We start from the raw sequence: 10,863 nt of genomic DNA, 5'->3' as shown, positions 1-10,863 counted from the left end.
ACCGCGCCCTCTCCCTCGGTGTCACCCCTCGGGGGACTCTCGGGGATCCCCCGCACCCCCTCCCTCGGTGTCACCCCTCGGGGGGCTCTCGGGGATCCCCCGTGTCCCCTCCCTCGGTGTCACCTCTCGGGGATCCCCCGCAGCCCCTCCCTCACTGTCCCCTCTCGGGGGACTCTCGGGGGTGCCCCCGTGCCCCCTCCCAGCCCCGCCCACCCAATGACCACGCCTCCTTCAGGCCCCGCCCCCGGGCCCGCCCCGCGGAGTTCCCTTGCCCTGCCGGCGTTGGGCGGGGTCGCGCGCGCGCCGGCGGGCGGGGAACCCCGGCAGCCAATCACCTGCCGGGGAAGCGCAACCGCTCGGCGCCCATTGGCCCGGCGGGGCCCGGGGGCCGGCGCGCGGGGCGCGGCGATTGGCCGGCGGTGGCGGCGGCTCCGCCCCGCGGGCGCGCGGCGCGCCCGCCCCGCCCCGCCCCGCCCGGGCGGCAGCAGCACCGCCGCCGCCGCCGCCGCAGCGTGGGGCGGCTCCAGCGGCGCGATGGCGGCCACGGCGGGCAGAGCGCTGCCGCTCCTCCTCTGCGGCCGCCGCCCCGCCGCGCTCACCGCCGCCACCGGCCGCTTCCCGGCGCTGGGCCGCCGCCGCCAGCAGCAGCAGCAGCAGCGACACCGGACGGTGAGTGAGAGCCGGCAGCCGCGTGCCCTTCAGGAGACGGGCGCGGTGCCGGCGGGCGGCGGGGGGGCCCCGGCTCGGCGGCGGCGGCTCCGCGGCGGCTCGACGGCGGCTCCGCGGCTCGGCGGCTCCGCGGCTCTGCGGCTCTGCGCCGCCAGCCGCGCGTTATTCTTAGCGCCGGCAGCGGGTGAAACTTGAGCGCGGCGGGCGGCGCGGCGATTCCCCCCCCTCCTCGGCCGCGCCCCGGCGGCGGCGGCTCCGCGGCGCGGCCGCCCCGCGCTGCGCCGGGACCGGGCGGTGTCCGCGGCGCTCCCGCCGTGCCGGGGCCGCGCTCCCGGGCGGGGGTCGCGGCCGTGCCGGGGCTCGGCCGCCAGGTGGCGCCAGGGTCCGGCGGGAGCGGGGGGGGCGCGGGGGGCGCGGAGCCCCCGCCGGGAGCGGGGCCGGGAGCGGGAGCGGGGCCGGGCCGGGCCTTTGTGCCCCATCCCGGGGCTGCATCGCTCCCCCCTCTGGTGCCGCGCCCCTCAAGGTCAGCCGGGGGAGAGGTTCCCCGGATCCCGGGGGGAGAGGGGCACAGCCCGCCGGGCTCTGCTCGCTCCCCCTTCCCTGGCGGCTCTGCCGGGGACGGAGGAGCCCGGCAGCGCCCGGCTCCGCTGGGTGTCTCGGGGCGGGGAACAAAGCTGTGCAGGCAGCAGGATGCGTCTCCGAGCTCGAAAAGATTTGCTAAAAATACCGGGAGGGTTTTTTTTTCCTTTCCCTTTCCGAGCCAAGGGAATGGCGCGGAGCCGTGGGATGTCCTCCTGGAGCCCCGGGAGTCCCCCGCGAGCTGTTTGTATCGCTGCCCCTGAAAAAGCCGCCGCCGGAGGTGCGCACCTGTCGCTCACTTGTTGTTTTGCTCCGAACAAGTGATGGGGAAACTCCGCGGAGCCCCCGCGGCCGTGTGTTCATGGGGTGACGGAGCAGCTCTGCGCTGCCCCGGGACAGCGGGGACACCACGGGTCCCCGGGCCGTGTGTGCCGGGCCGTGTGTGCCGGGCCGTGTGTGCCGTGTGTGTGTGCCGGGCCGTGTGTCCCCGGGGTGCCGGTGGTTCCCGTGGCGCTGCCGGAGTGTTTTGGCAGCGCCGGGATGCCCGAGGTTCGGTCGATGTCGGGTGTCTCAATCCCATATTTGCAGCGCGATCCTTCCCACGTGTGAAGTGCGACTTGTGCGGTGCCCATTTCAGGGTTAACACCCGGTCAGGTGTGGAACAGCCCCTCCGGCTTTCGTAATTATCATCTCAGTTGTCTCTTTTAGTGCTCTGGCCCGGCAAAAAATTTATATTCATCTAAATTTAAGTTGACCTTTGCGATTAATTTAACGAGACTCGGGTTCGTGCTTGGTTTCACTCCTTGGGTGAGGCGTACCAGTAAATGTGAGAGAAGACCTAAAAAAAAACCCAAAACAAACACATTAGAAATACCCCAAATCTCTTCTGTTTGCCCAGGATGCTTTGCTGCTGCTGGGTGGACGTGACTGAGGTGTGGGCACACTAAAATCATTCTGCCAAAACCATCTCCTTCAGGAGCTTGGGGAAGGAGGAGGATTTTGCTTGTGTCCCATGGACTGATAATTAGAAAGCCTTCCTGGCTCTGGTTGGGTTGTGCTGCTTGTTTTTTTTTTTTTGTTTTGGCAGCTGGGCTCTTGGCTGTCTGTGGTGTTGCAGTCATTAGTTTTTGGGAATCTTTTCAAGAGGCAGGTTGTAGGCAGGTGTTGGATCCCTGTGAAACAAGGGAGCGGGTCGGGATCCAGTGTCCTGACGGTTCCTTTGGACTGTAATGTGCCCATTTATCTCCTCCCAGCAAAGATGAGTTATCCTTTCCACCACGCTGCACTTAAGAAATTGTGCAGACCACTGGGAGAGAGTAGAGACCTGAGAGCTGCCAAATCCTGGAATAAATGATCTTCAAGGAGAAATTACGGGAACTGGAGCTCTTCAGAATGAAAAGAAAATCGAAAGGAGGTTGCTGCAAAGAGGAAGCGGAAAACCAGTCAAATCTGTGCTGGGTGGGAGAAATAATGAGCTCGCAGTGTGAGGAGAGTGGTTTGGTAGGTGCTGGGAATCCCTGTTGACAGAAAGAGTAGTGAAGTGCTGAATTATTTCCTGGGAAAGGTGTTCAGTCTTTGCTCTTGGAGGTGGTTGGGACAGGTTAGACTTACATCAGTCAGTTAAGGCTGATGAAGAATTGATCCTTTTCTGTGATAGGACTGGGCTATACGAGCTTCCTGAGTCTATGGGTTGTATTAGGAAAGAGATAAGAAGAGATTGTATAATATAAGTGTAATTAATAGAGTGATTTTATCAGGTATTTGTCTGTGCAGTGTTGTTTTTAGTGCCATAAATTCTACTTGGTTACTTCTCAGGATGGCTGGTTTCTAGCAGAGGTGATAAATTAAATGGGCTTTCTTAGAATATGGTGGAAATGCTAAATGGTCTTATGGATGAGTTCTTACAAAAGGGATATAAATTACACTGGAAGAAACTGGACCAAGAGACCAGATTACTGTGGGAGGGCAGTGCTTTAAAACAAACAAAAAACCCCTCCAGGGGCTGGGTGAGGTGTGAAAAAGGAGGTTGGGATAACATCAAACAGGAGGGAGGGTGAGGGAGTCCAGGCTTTGAAACAAATACTTGGTTTATGATGTGGGGGTAATACTGGGAGGCATAGGGCTGGAATGAAGCATTCACAGCTTGCTTAGGAGCTTTGAAAGCTAAAGGAAGTTGGGAAAGCTCAGCGTGGAGATGTGGGATCTGGGAGAAGACACAAATCCTCCCAGTCTGTCCCAGCAGTTCCACAGAGGGTGAGAAACCTGGGGAGGAGGAGGCAAGAACCATAAATGAGAAGTTCCCTCATTGATCCCCCGGCAGGAATAAACAAACAGGAGGAATTGTTTATTATTTCTATTTGTGGATTTCCTCTCTGGAAGTGGTCCTGGTGTCCAACTGCAGGAGGGCTGGGCAAGGGGGAGGAGGCTGAACCCTGGGGGACAAAGGGCTGGAGCATCCACACTGCTGGAAGAGTATGACAGAGCTGAATAAATGGACTTGGAGCAGAAGTAGCAGAGGCTGCATCTCTTTCCCCTCTCCCAGTTCAGTTGCAACTATGTGAGAGTGGAAGAAGCCTTGCAGAGGTGGAGAGGGGAGAGCTCCCAGGCATGTTCTGCAGTGGAGAAGGTGCTGGAGTTGGCGGGGGGGGTTTGGAACACGAGGGGGAATGTGTGGATGGCCATGGATTTGGAGATGAGTAGGGTGGAATAGTTCGTAGAGTGGAACATCAGGAGTGTTGGTGTTTGTTTGAGGCTGATGCTGTGTGTGCTCTCTCACTGGGAGCTGGGAGGTCACGTGTGAAGGGGAAATTTGGTTCATGGTGCTGAGTGGGAAGACCAGAAGTGGCAAAAGTTGGTATCAGCAAGCAAGATGAGGGGGAATAAAAGTACTGTGTGTGGTTTCCTTTTCTGTGTGCCAGCAAGACAGGGCAAAAAACGAGAATGAAAGGGATGTTCCTTGGAGGAAACTTCCTTATGAAACAAGGGAAGCCCTTTCTTTGTCTCCTGCCTGTTCTGGGTGCTGTGGGTGTTGAGGGTCAGCTGCCCAAGGTGAGAGCTCCATATGGCTGGGGGGCAGTGGGAAAAAGGTTCTCAAGGAAGCAAGCTGTAAACCTCTTTCAAATATGTGGTGGTAGACAAAGGACTTCAATAGCATGCTCCTGTTTTGTGTGTTGAATGCCTAATGCTCATGGCTTTCTTCCCATGAAGATTAGAGTCGCCTGTGACTGAGTTTCCTGGTGCATGTGGCCAGTGGCTGTGTTGGATTGGGATGGAATCATGTGGTTCAAATCTGGCAGAAATACCTGTAGGAAATCAAGGGCTCAGCTCTATGTGGCATTCCTGTGGGAGTTACTGCTGGCAGTTCTGGGTAGATCAGGAGTGATGACTCCTAGTGACAGGAAGCCTAAGAGGTAAAAACTGACCCAGGCTGAACTGCAGCCAGATTTCCAGCAGGTGTTGGGTGACCTGCAGGTTTTCCTCTCTGCTCCAGATGAGGCCCAGGGTTACCTGTGTCAGTCCCTCCCCCAAGCTGGGCAGGGTTTTGGTGCAGGCAGCCCTGTGTTAAGGGTGCAGTGCAGAGTGTATCCTGCAAAGATCCTGCTCGGTGCCAAGGAAAGGTGGTGTGGGATGTGAGGAACCGCGGGAGGAGGATGCAGTGGACATCCTGCTGAAGCTGTCCCTTATTCAGCATAGGTACAACGTGTACCTGATGTATTTTTTTATTTCTGTGCTGTGGTTGAAACCAACGCAGCATCAACTTCCAGAGGAGCTGCTGCTCAGTAGTGTGGCCAGGATTTCCCTGGTGCTGCTCCTCCCTGACCTCCTCCCTTGCTGGCAGCAGTTTTATTGCCCATCTCTTGGATCAAGGTGATTTGCCAGGTGAAGCCCAGGGCTCACAAAACTCGGGTGGTGGCAAGGATGGTGAGACTTGGAAGACTTTGGTGTGTGTTTTTGCTGAGGCTGGAAGCTGGCAGGCTGCTTTAATTAACTGAACTGCTGTTTTCCTGACCTTACACGCTGCTGATTGTAAATTTTCAAAGGAATGATTAAAAAGCTGAAGAGCTGGTGGCACTCCAGTGGTTTGAAGGGGCATAAAACAATTATTGTCACTGGATCTTTGGCTGCACTTCCAGTGTTTCCCATGCTGGGACACCCATGGGAGCAGTGGCTGTGCCCCAGGAAGAGATGCAGCTGATCTGATTTTGGAAGTGAAGATGGGACGTGGCTTGAGCTGCAGTGGAGGTAACTATGAACCCAGCAGGACGTTTATGAAGCTGTGGGAGTCCTAAGGAAGAGATGATTTGACTGTAAGGAGGGATCTCTCCACCAACCCTCCTCTTTCTCCTGCTTCTTCCCTCACCTTGTCCCACACACGTGCACTTGCTGTCCCCTGACTCCTCTCTCACCTCACCCTGGCAGAGGGTGGCAAAAAAATAAGGATTTCTTGTAGCTGGCATTGCTACTTGCCCCCTCCAGTGCTGGATAGACTGATTGAAATGGAAGGCTGAGCCAGATCTGCTGCCTCCCACTGGATTTATTGCCACAGGGAAGGCTCTGGCTCAAGGCTATTTGGAAAAGTTCAGGAGGAAAGAAAACTTTTTCAACATTTTTACTTCAAATGAGGGGAGGGAATCTGCCCTTAGCTATTATAGAGCAATGCATAGCAGTGCTAGGTTGAAAATTTTGTGCTTTTCAGCTTTTTTGTTAGATTGTGGTACTATTTTTTTTTTTTTTCATGAACTAAAACTAGGGTGACCAGCAGAAGTATCTTTTGGTGTATGGAAGTGGCTAAAACATTCTCTTGATCATATTCATTTTGGTAACAAACCAGAGAACCACTTTCAGGGCTCTCTATGTGTGAAAGAGGAGCACTATACAGTGAGGACTAGATGTTGGTTTAGGGTTTTTTGGCAGTTATTTGATGACACTACCTTGTTTTATTTATAATTTATCCCATGGGAGTGAGCAAGACTTTGTTTTAGGGTCCGTGACGGGAAAGTTGATGTAGTAATTAATATAAAAATTTCAGGGCAGCTCTTCTTCCACATGGGGAGTGTCCTGAGCTGTGCTCAGACAGGATGGGTAGAGCTCTCCTTACCAGTCAAGCCTAAAAAAGAGAAGGAAAAAAACCCAGTTGTTCATTTCCTAAAGCTGTTTTAAGACTCATCTTAAAGATGAAACTTTCTGTGAGATTGGGTCCCACCCAGTCTGGAGGGTAAAACTTAACTTATATGACTTCATTTCAGATTTGTGCTATGAGTCACCCCTTTGCCATTCTATAAAATAGCACTGAGCTGACACAAATCTGCAATTTAAATTATTCTCCTATTTGTAGGTCTGTGGAAATGTAGAGATGGTTTTAGATTTTGGGTGGTTTGTTTTGCTTTTTTTTTTTTAATTCTTCCATTTATTGCAGCGTCAGCTGGTGGTCACTCTTCCCAAAATCCCAGCTGCTGCTTTCTGCTCCTGTGGGCCCTGGTAGCTGTGTGTGGGATGAGGAACTGTCCTTGATAAATCTTGCTGGATGAAACTGTGCACTCTGTGCTCACCACAGGGGAATACTTCTTATGTCTGAAGTGCTCTCGGGGTGAGAGACCACCTGTGATATTGCTGATGTGGATTTCACCTTATTTTGGGACTTTTTGAGGGTGATCTGGCTTTAAGGGCTGTTCTGCCCTTGAGTATTTAATGATGAAAAGAAAACGACTTGTCCTTTTTCTATGAAAGATTTGGCAAAGGGTTTTCTTCCTGTTATTAAAGTCTCAATTGGTCATCAAAATGAGATGTCATTTTAACGAAGATGAAAATATGCAGCACTTGAGTGTGATGTGGAATTAGTTTCCAGCACGACAAGCCTGTGGGGTATCACTAATGTCTCATGGAAAATACGAAGCATGTCCACTATCTTTTTGTGGATTCTTGGCAGCTCTTAAGGAATTAGGAAAGGCAGAGCTCATTTGGGCGATTTATTGTTGGCTTCCCCAGGAGGAAAGGGCTGCTGTGCAATGTGGAAACTCTCAGTCTCTGAAACTGCTCATTGAAATAATTAAAACTCAGATTTGCCCCGGATGTATAACTGGGGAAGGATCTACCAGGGAGTGCCCACCACCACAAAACTGCTCTGGGTGGTTGGCAGCCTTGAGTTCTGTCCTGCAGCCTGCTGGGAATAAACAGTTCCCTGCGAGGTCGTAGCCTAGGAAGCTTTATAGGGTTTAGGGATAAAGATCTGTGGAACACATTGGTGTTTGGAGAGGATTTTGGAGCAGTGCTGTGGTGACAGTTTCAGTTGCGCTCATCACCAGGTCCCAAAAAGTGTGTGTGTGGCTGCTGCTCCTTCTGTTATCCAAAGCCTGAAGTTACTCCCTGTTTTCCCTGTTCTGTGTCACCCTATTACCCTGAAAAGCCCCCAGCCAGGCACAGCTCCCCTTGCTTTCCTTTGCTCCAAGGAATGCCGTGTGTCCTCCAGGCACAGTGAGTTTATCCGGATGAGCTCGCGCCAGTTCCTGCCGTACCTTGGAGCTGCTGAGGAAAAACGAGCTCCCTGAATGTGCTTCTGGAGCTGCCTTGTTTCTGGGTTGGAGACTGGAGTGTTTCGGATGTGGCTGGAGGAGGAACTTGAAGACCCTGGCCTATGGTCCTTGTGAGTCCATGGCTTTGTCAAGGTTTGTCCAAGGCGTTGCTCCCGAGGAGCAGGAGGCACTTCCCTGGCCCATGGCCCTGCTCCCTGCCAGCTCCAACCCGGGTCTCTGCTGAGCTCTTTGTCCCTGTCAGCTCCTGTCCCTCTGTGTGCTTTTCTTTGGGGGATTCTGCCCCTCAGGGGAGACCCCCCTGCAGAGCTGCTCCAGCCCTGGGAACAGCCCAGCAAGGACATGGAGCTGCTGGAGCCAGGCCAGAGGAGGCCCCAAGAGGATCCGAGGGCTGGAGCAGCTCTGCTGGGAGGAAAGGCTGGGAGAGCTGGGATTGTTCAGCCTGGAGAGGAGAAGCTTTGGGGTGACCTGACTGTGGCCTTCCAGGGCTTGAAGGGGATAACAAGAAAGATGGAGAGAGACTATTTCCAAGGGCCTGGAGTGACAGGACACAGGGATGGGATATTGGGGAGGAATTGTTCCCTGGGAGGGTGAGGAGGCCCTGGCACAGGTTGCCCAGAGAAGCTGTGGCTGCCCCTGGATCCCTGGAAGTGTCCAAGGCCAGGTTGGACGGGGCTTGGAGCAACCTGGGCTAGTGGGAGGTGTCCCTGCCCACATCAGGGAGGTCGGAATGAGATGAACTTTAAGGTCCCTCCCCACCCAACCCAGGCTGTGATTATATTATTTCTGCACTTACCTGTCACTTGACTTACATATTTTATAGACCCTCTCGTTAATGCATGGTGCTAATTGTCTCAAACCTCTGTTTTCTCCTGCCAAAAATCACTTTTAATGGTGCAGTGCTCTTTTTGATTCCCGTCTGAAATCTGGAGAAGGAGTAGCAAATGGATGTTCATCATCCAGAGTGCAGGTTGTGAAATGTAATTGGAATAGTGGGCTCCAAGGTATGCCTGGAAATGAGGGAAATTGGTTGTGACAGATTATTGTAAAAGGAAATAGAGTTATTCATTCCACTTAAACCATTTTTTAAATATACATCCTTATAATTTAGACACATCGTTTTTCTTAGATGTTTGGACTGAAGTGATAGTGAGTTTGCTGCCTGGCAAAGGAACTCCAGAAATGACAAATGAAGATTTTAAGAGAAAACAGGTTGCCCAAGATGGCACCAGAGAGAGGCAGGATTTTTTCAAGTTGTGTGTTAGAAAGTGATCAGTGGGGTCTGGATGGTGCTTTTTATTTATTTTTATTTATTTATTTATTTTTATTTATTTTTTTTATGTACAAATTTTCCTGCATGACTGTTGTGTCATTATTAATGCTTAACACTGGGAATAATTTGATATACCACGTCCCATTCAAACTCAGACACAGTCAATATGCAGTGCAGCAGCAGCCTTTTAATAATAATTTAAATTAATTAGAAACCTGTCCGAAACATGGCACAGATTCCTGTGTGGGGGAGAGATGGGAGGGAAGGCTGGCAGAGAAAGTTCATTTCTCCCTGAAATAACAGCGAGCTGCAGAAGTGCAGAGATTCCCCAAGGGGGGGGGAAAATGTGATTCCTTTTTTGGAATGAAAACGCTCCAATTTATCGTGTGGCTTGGGAAATCCTCTTGGCTTCCTGCAGGGGGGGAAAGGGTGAGCTCAATGTTTGGTCGGGTGATGGAGCCTGGCATGTTTGTGATGCATAACGGCATGAAGAGCTCCCCAGGGAGCTGCTGCTGCCTGCAAGGCTATTCCTGCTCTCAGGGGACTTGTTCCTGACAGGGATAACAGAAATTCCACTGTCTGAATATTTATTAGGTTGGTAATTACACTAGTACAGTGCTGTGTGGTCTCTCCCGGGTTCGGGGGTGTTGGATTTAAGAGGAGAGTGGGATCCTTCCCTTGGACTTGGATGTAAGGGATTCAAGAGAAGCAAATCTCTATCTTAAGGAGGAAGAGCTGTATTACAAGCAGTGTGTATTGCTGGTGATGAAACCAGCTCCAAATACTCCCCTCTGAATTAAAGGAGTACATTACAGAATTTTCCCTTGTTGCAAGCTCCCGGTGAGCCACTCCCATGCTTTATGAACTGCCTGGAACACCTGGGAGGGAGTGTTGTTTGGCTTTCATCCAGCAGGTCAGTGCCCTGCATCACAGGGCACCGAGGAACCAGAGGCCATGCTGTTGTTTTTAGCCCCCTGGCAAGTGGTGTTGGAGGGAGAGACCATTCCATGTGCTGAAACATCCCTTCCTGGTGGCCTGGCCGGGTGAGGGGAGTCCCATCGCTGAGGAACAAAAAGCTGATGGTCCAAAACAGGCCTTTGGTTTGAAGCCAAAAAGCCACGGATTTCTCTGACCACAGAGCTGAATGGAGTAATGGTGTCTAAGATTAATTTTGCTTTAAGAGCCTTCTTGTGCAGAGAGAAAGAACGTGACTCAGGTTTGCACATGTGCTCCCGAAAAATAAACCCCAGTTTTGGATCAGCCATCGCTCGGGTGGGGGGAGGGACCATTGCCATATTTCCTTTTGGCATTTAATGCTCAAGAGAGTAATTTTAAACAAACAGCTCCACGAAGTACTCCCCTCCATTATTGAGCTGGGTTGAGCAGGGCAGGATATGACACTCTGCAGTCCTTTGAGCTGGCAAGGGAGTCAGGGTTTTGAGAGAAGCATTAATACCACACACCAGGCGCTCCTGAAAGGAATTGTTTTGTAAACAGCATTTTGACCGGAAGTTGTTTGTTGGTTTTTTTTCCATCTTTCCCCAAAGGTGGGTTGTTTCTGCTGTCTGTCCCTGCACTCCATTCAGTTTTTCTCTGCACAGCAGCTCCTTTGTGCTGAATTGTGCTTTTCCCCCGTGTGCAGCCAGTGATACCACGTTCCATGTGCTGCAGGAGGCCCTTCTCTCCCTGCTCCAAGCACTCTGGTCACACACAGCTCTGGTTTGTGTGGATCACAGGGCTCTGGATCTAGGGCAGGCACTTTGGTGGAGCTGCTGTTTTCATGACCTACTTCTTGGGGGAGCGTGGAAGTAAAAA

At 52.6% G+C, this 10,863-nt stretch overlaps 1 protein-coding gene across 2 annotated transcripts in view; it reads left to right on the top strand.

Annotated features, from left to right (window-relative positions):
* Nucleotides 1-484: 484 nt before the first annotated feature.
* The window catches only part of MCU (mitochondrial calcium uniporter), an 84,424-nt gene continuing 74,045 nt past the window's right edge, over nucleotides 485-10,863 (top strand). Inside the window, exon 1 of one of the 2 annotated variants that reach the window (XM_051799727.1) lies at nucleotides 485-669. In XM_051799727.1, the coding sequence (XP_051655687.1) occupies nucleotides 535-669 (135 nt within the window). In that variant the 5' untranslated portion in view covers nucleotides 485-534. Of the gene's footprint in view, nucleotides 670-7,864; nucleotides 7,889-10,863 lie in introns of those variants that run through there. The other variant, XM_051799728.1, reaches the window with a different exon arrangement.

Source organism: Manacus candei, unplaced genomic scaffold (genome assembly GCF_025592945.1).
Source record: "Manacus candei isolate 608988 ecotype Guabito, Panama unplaced genomic scaffold, ASM2559294v1 h1tg000050l, whole genome shotgun sequence".
Classification (NCBI taxonomy): Eukaryota; Metazoa; Chordata; class Aves; order Passeriformes; family Pipridae; genus Manacus; species Manacus candei.
Note: the sequence above shows the minus strand (reverse complement) of the source record. Positions and strands in the feature narration are given on the sequence as shown.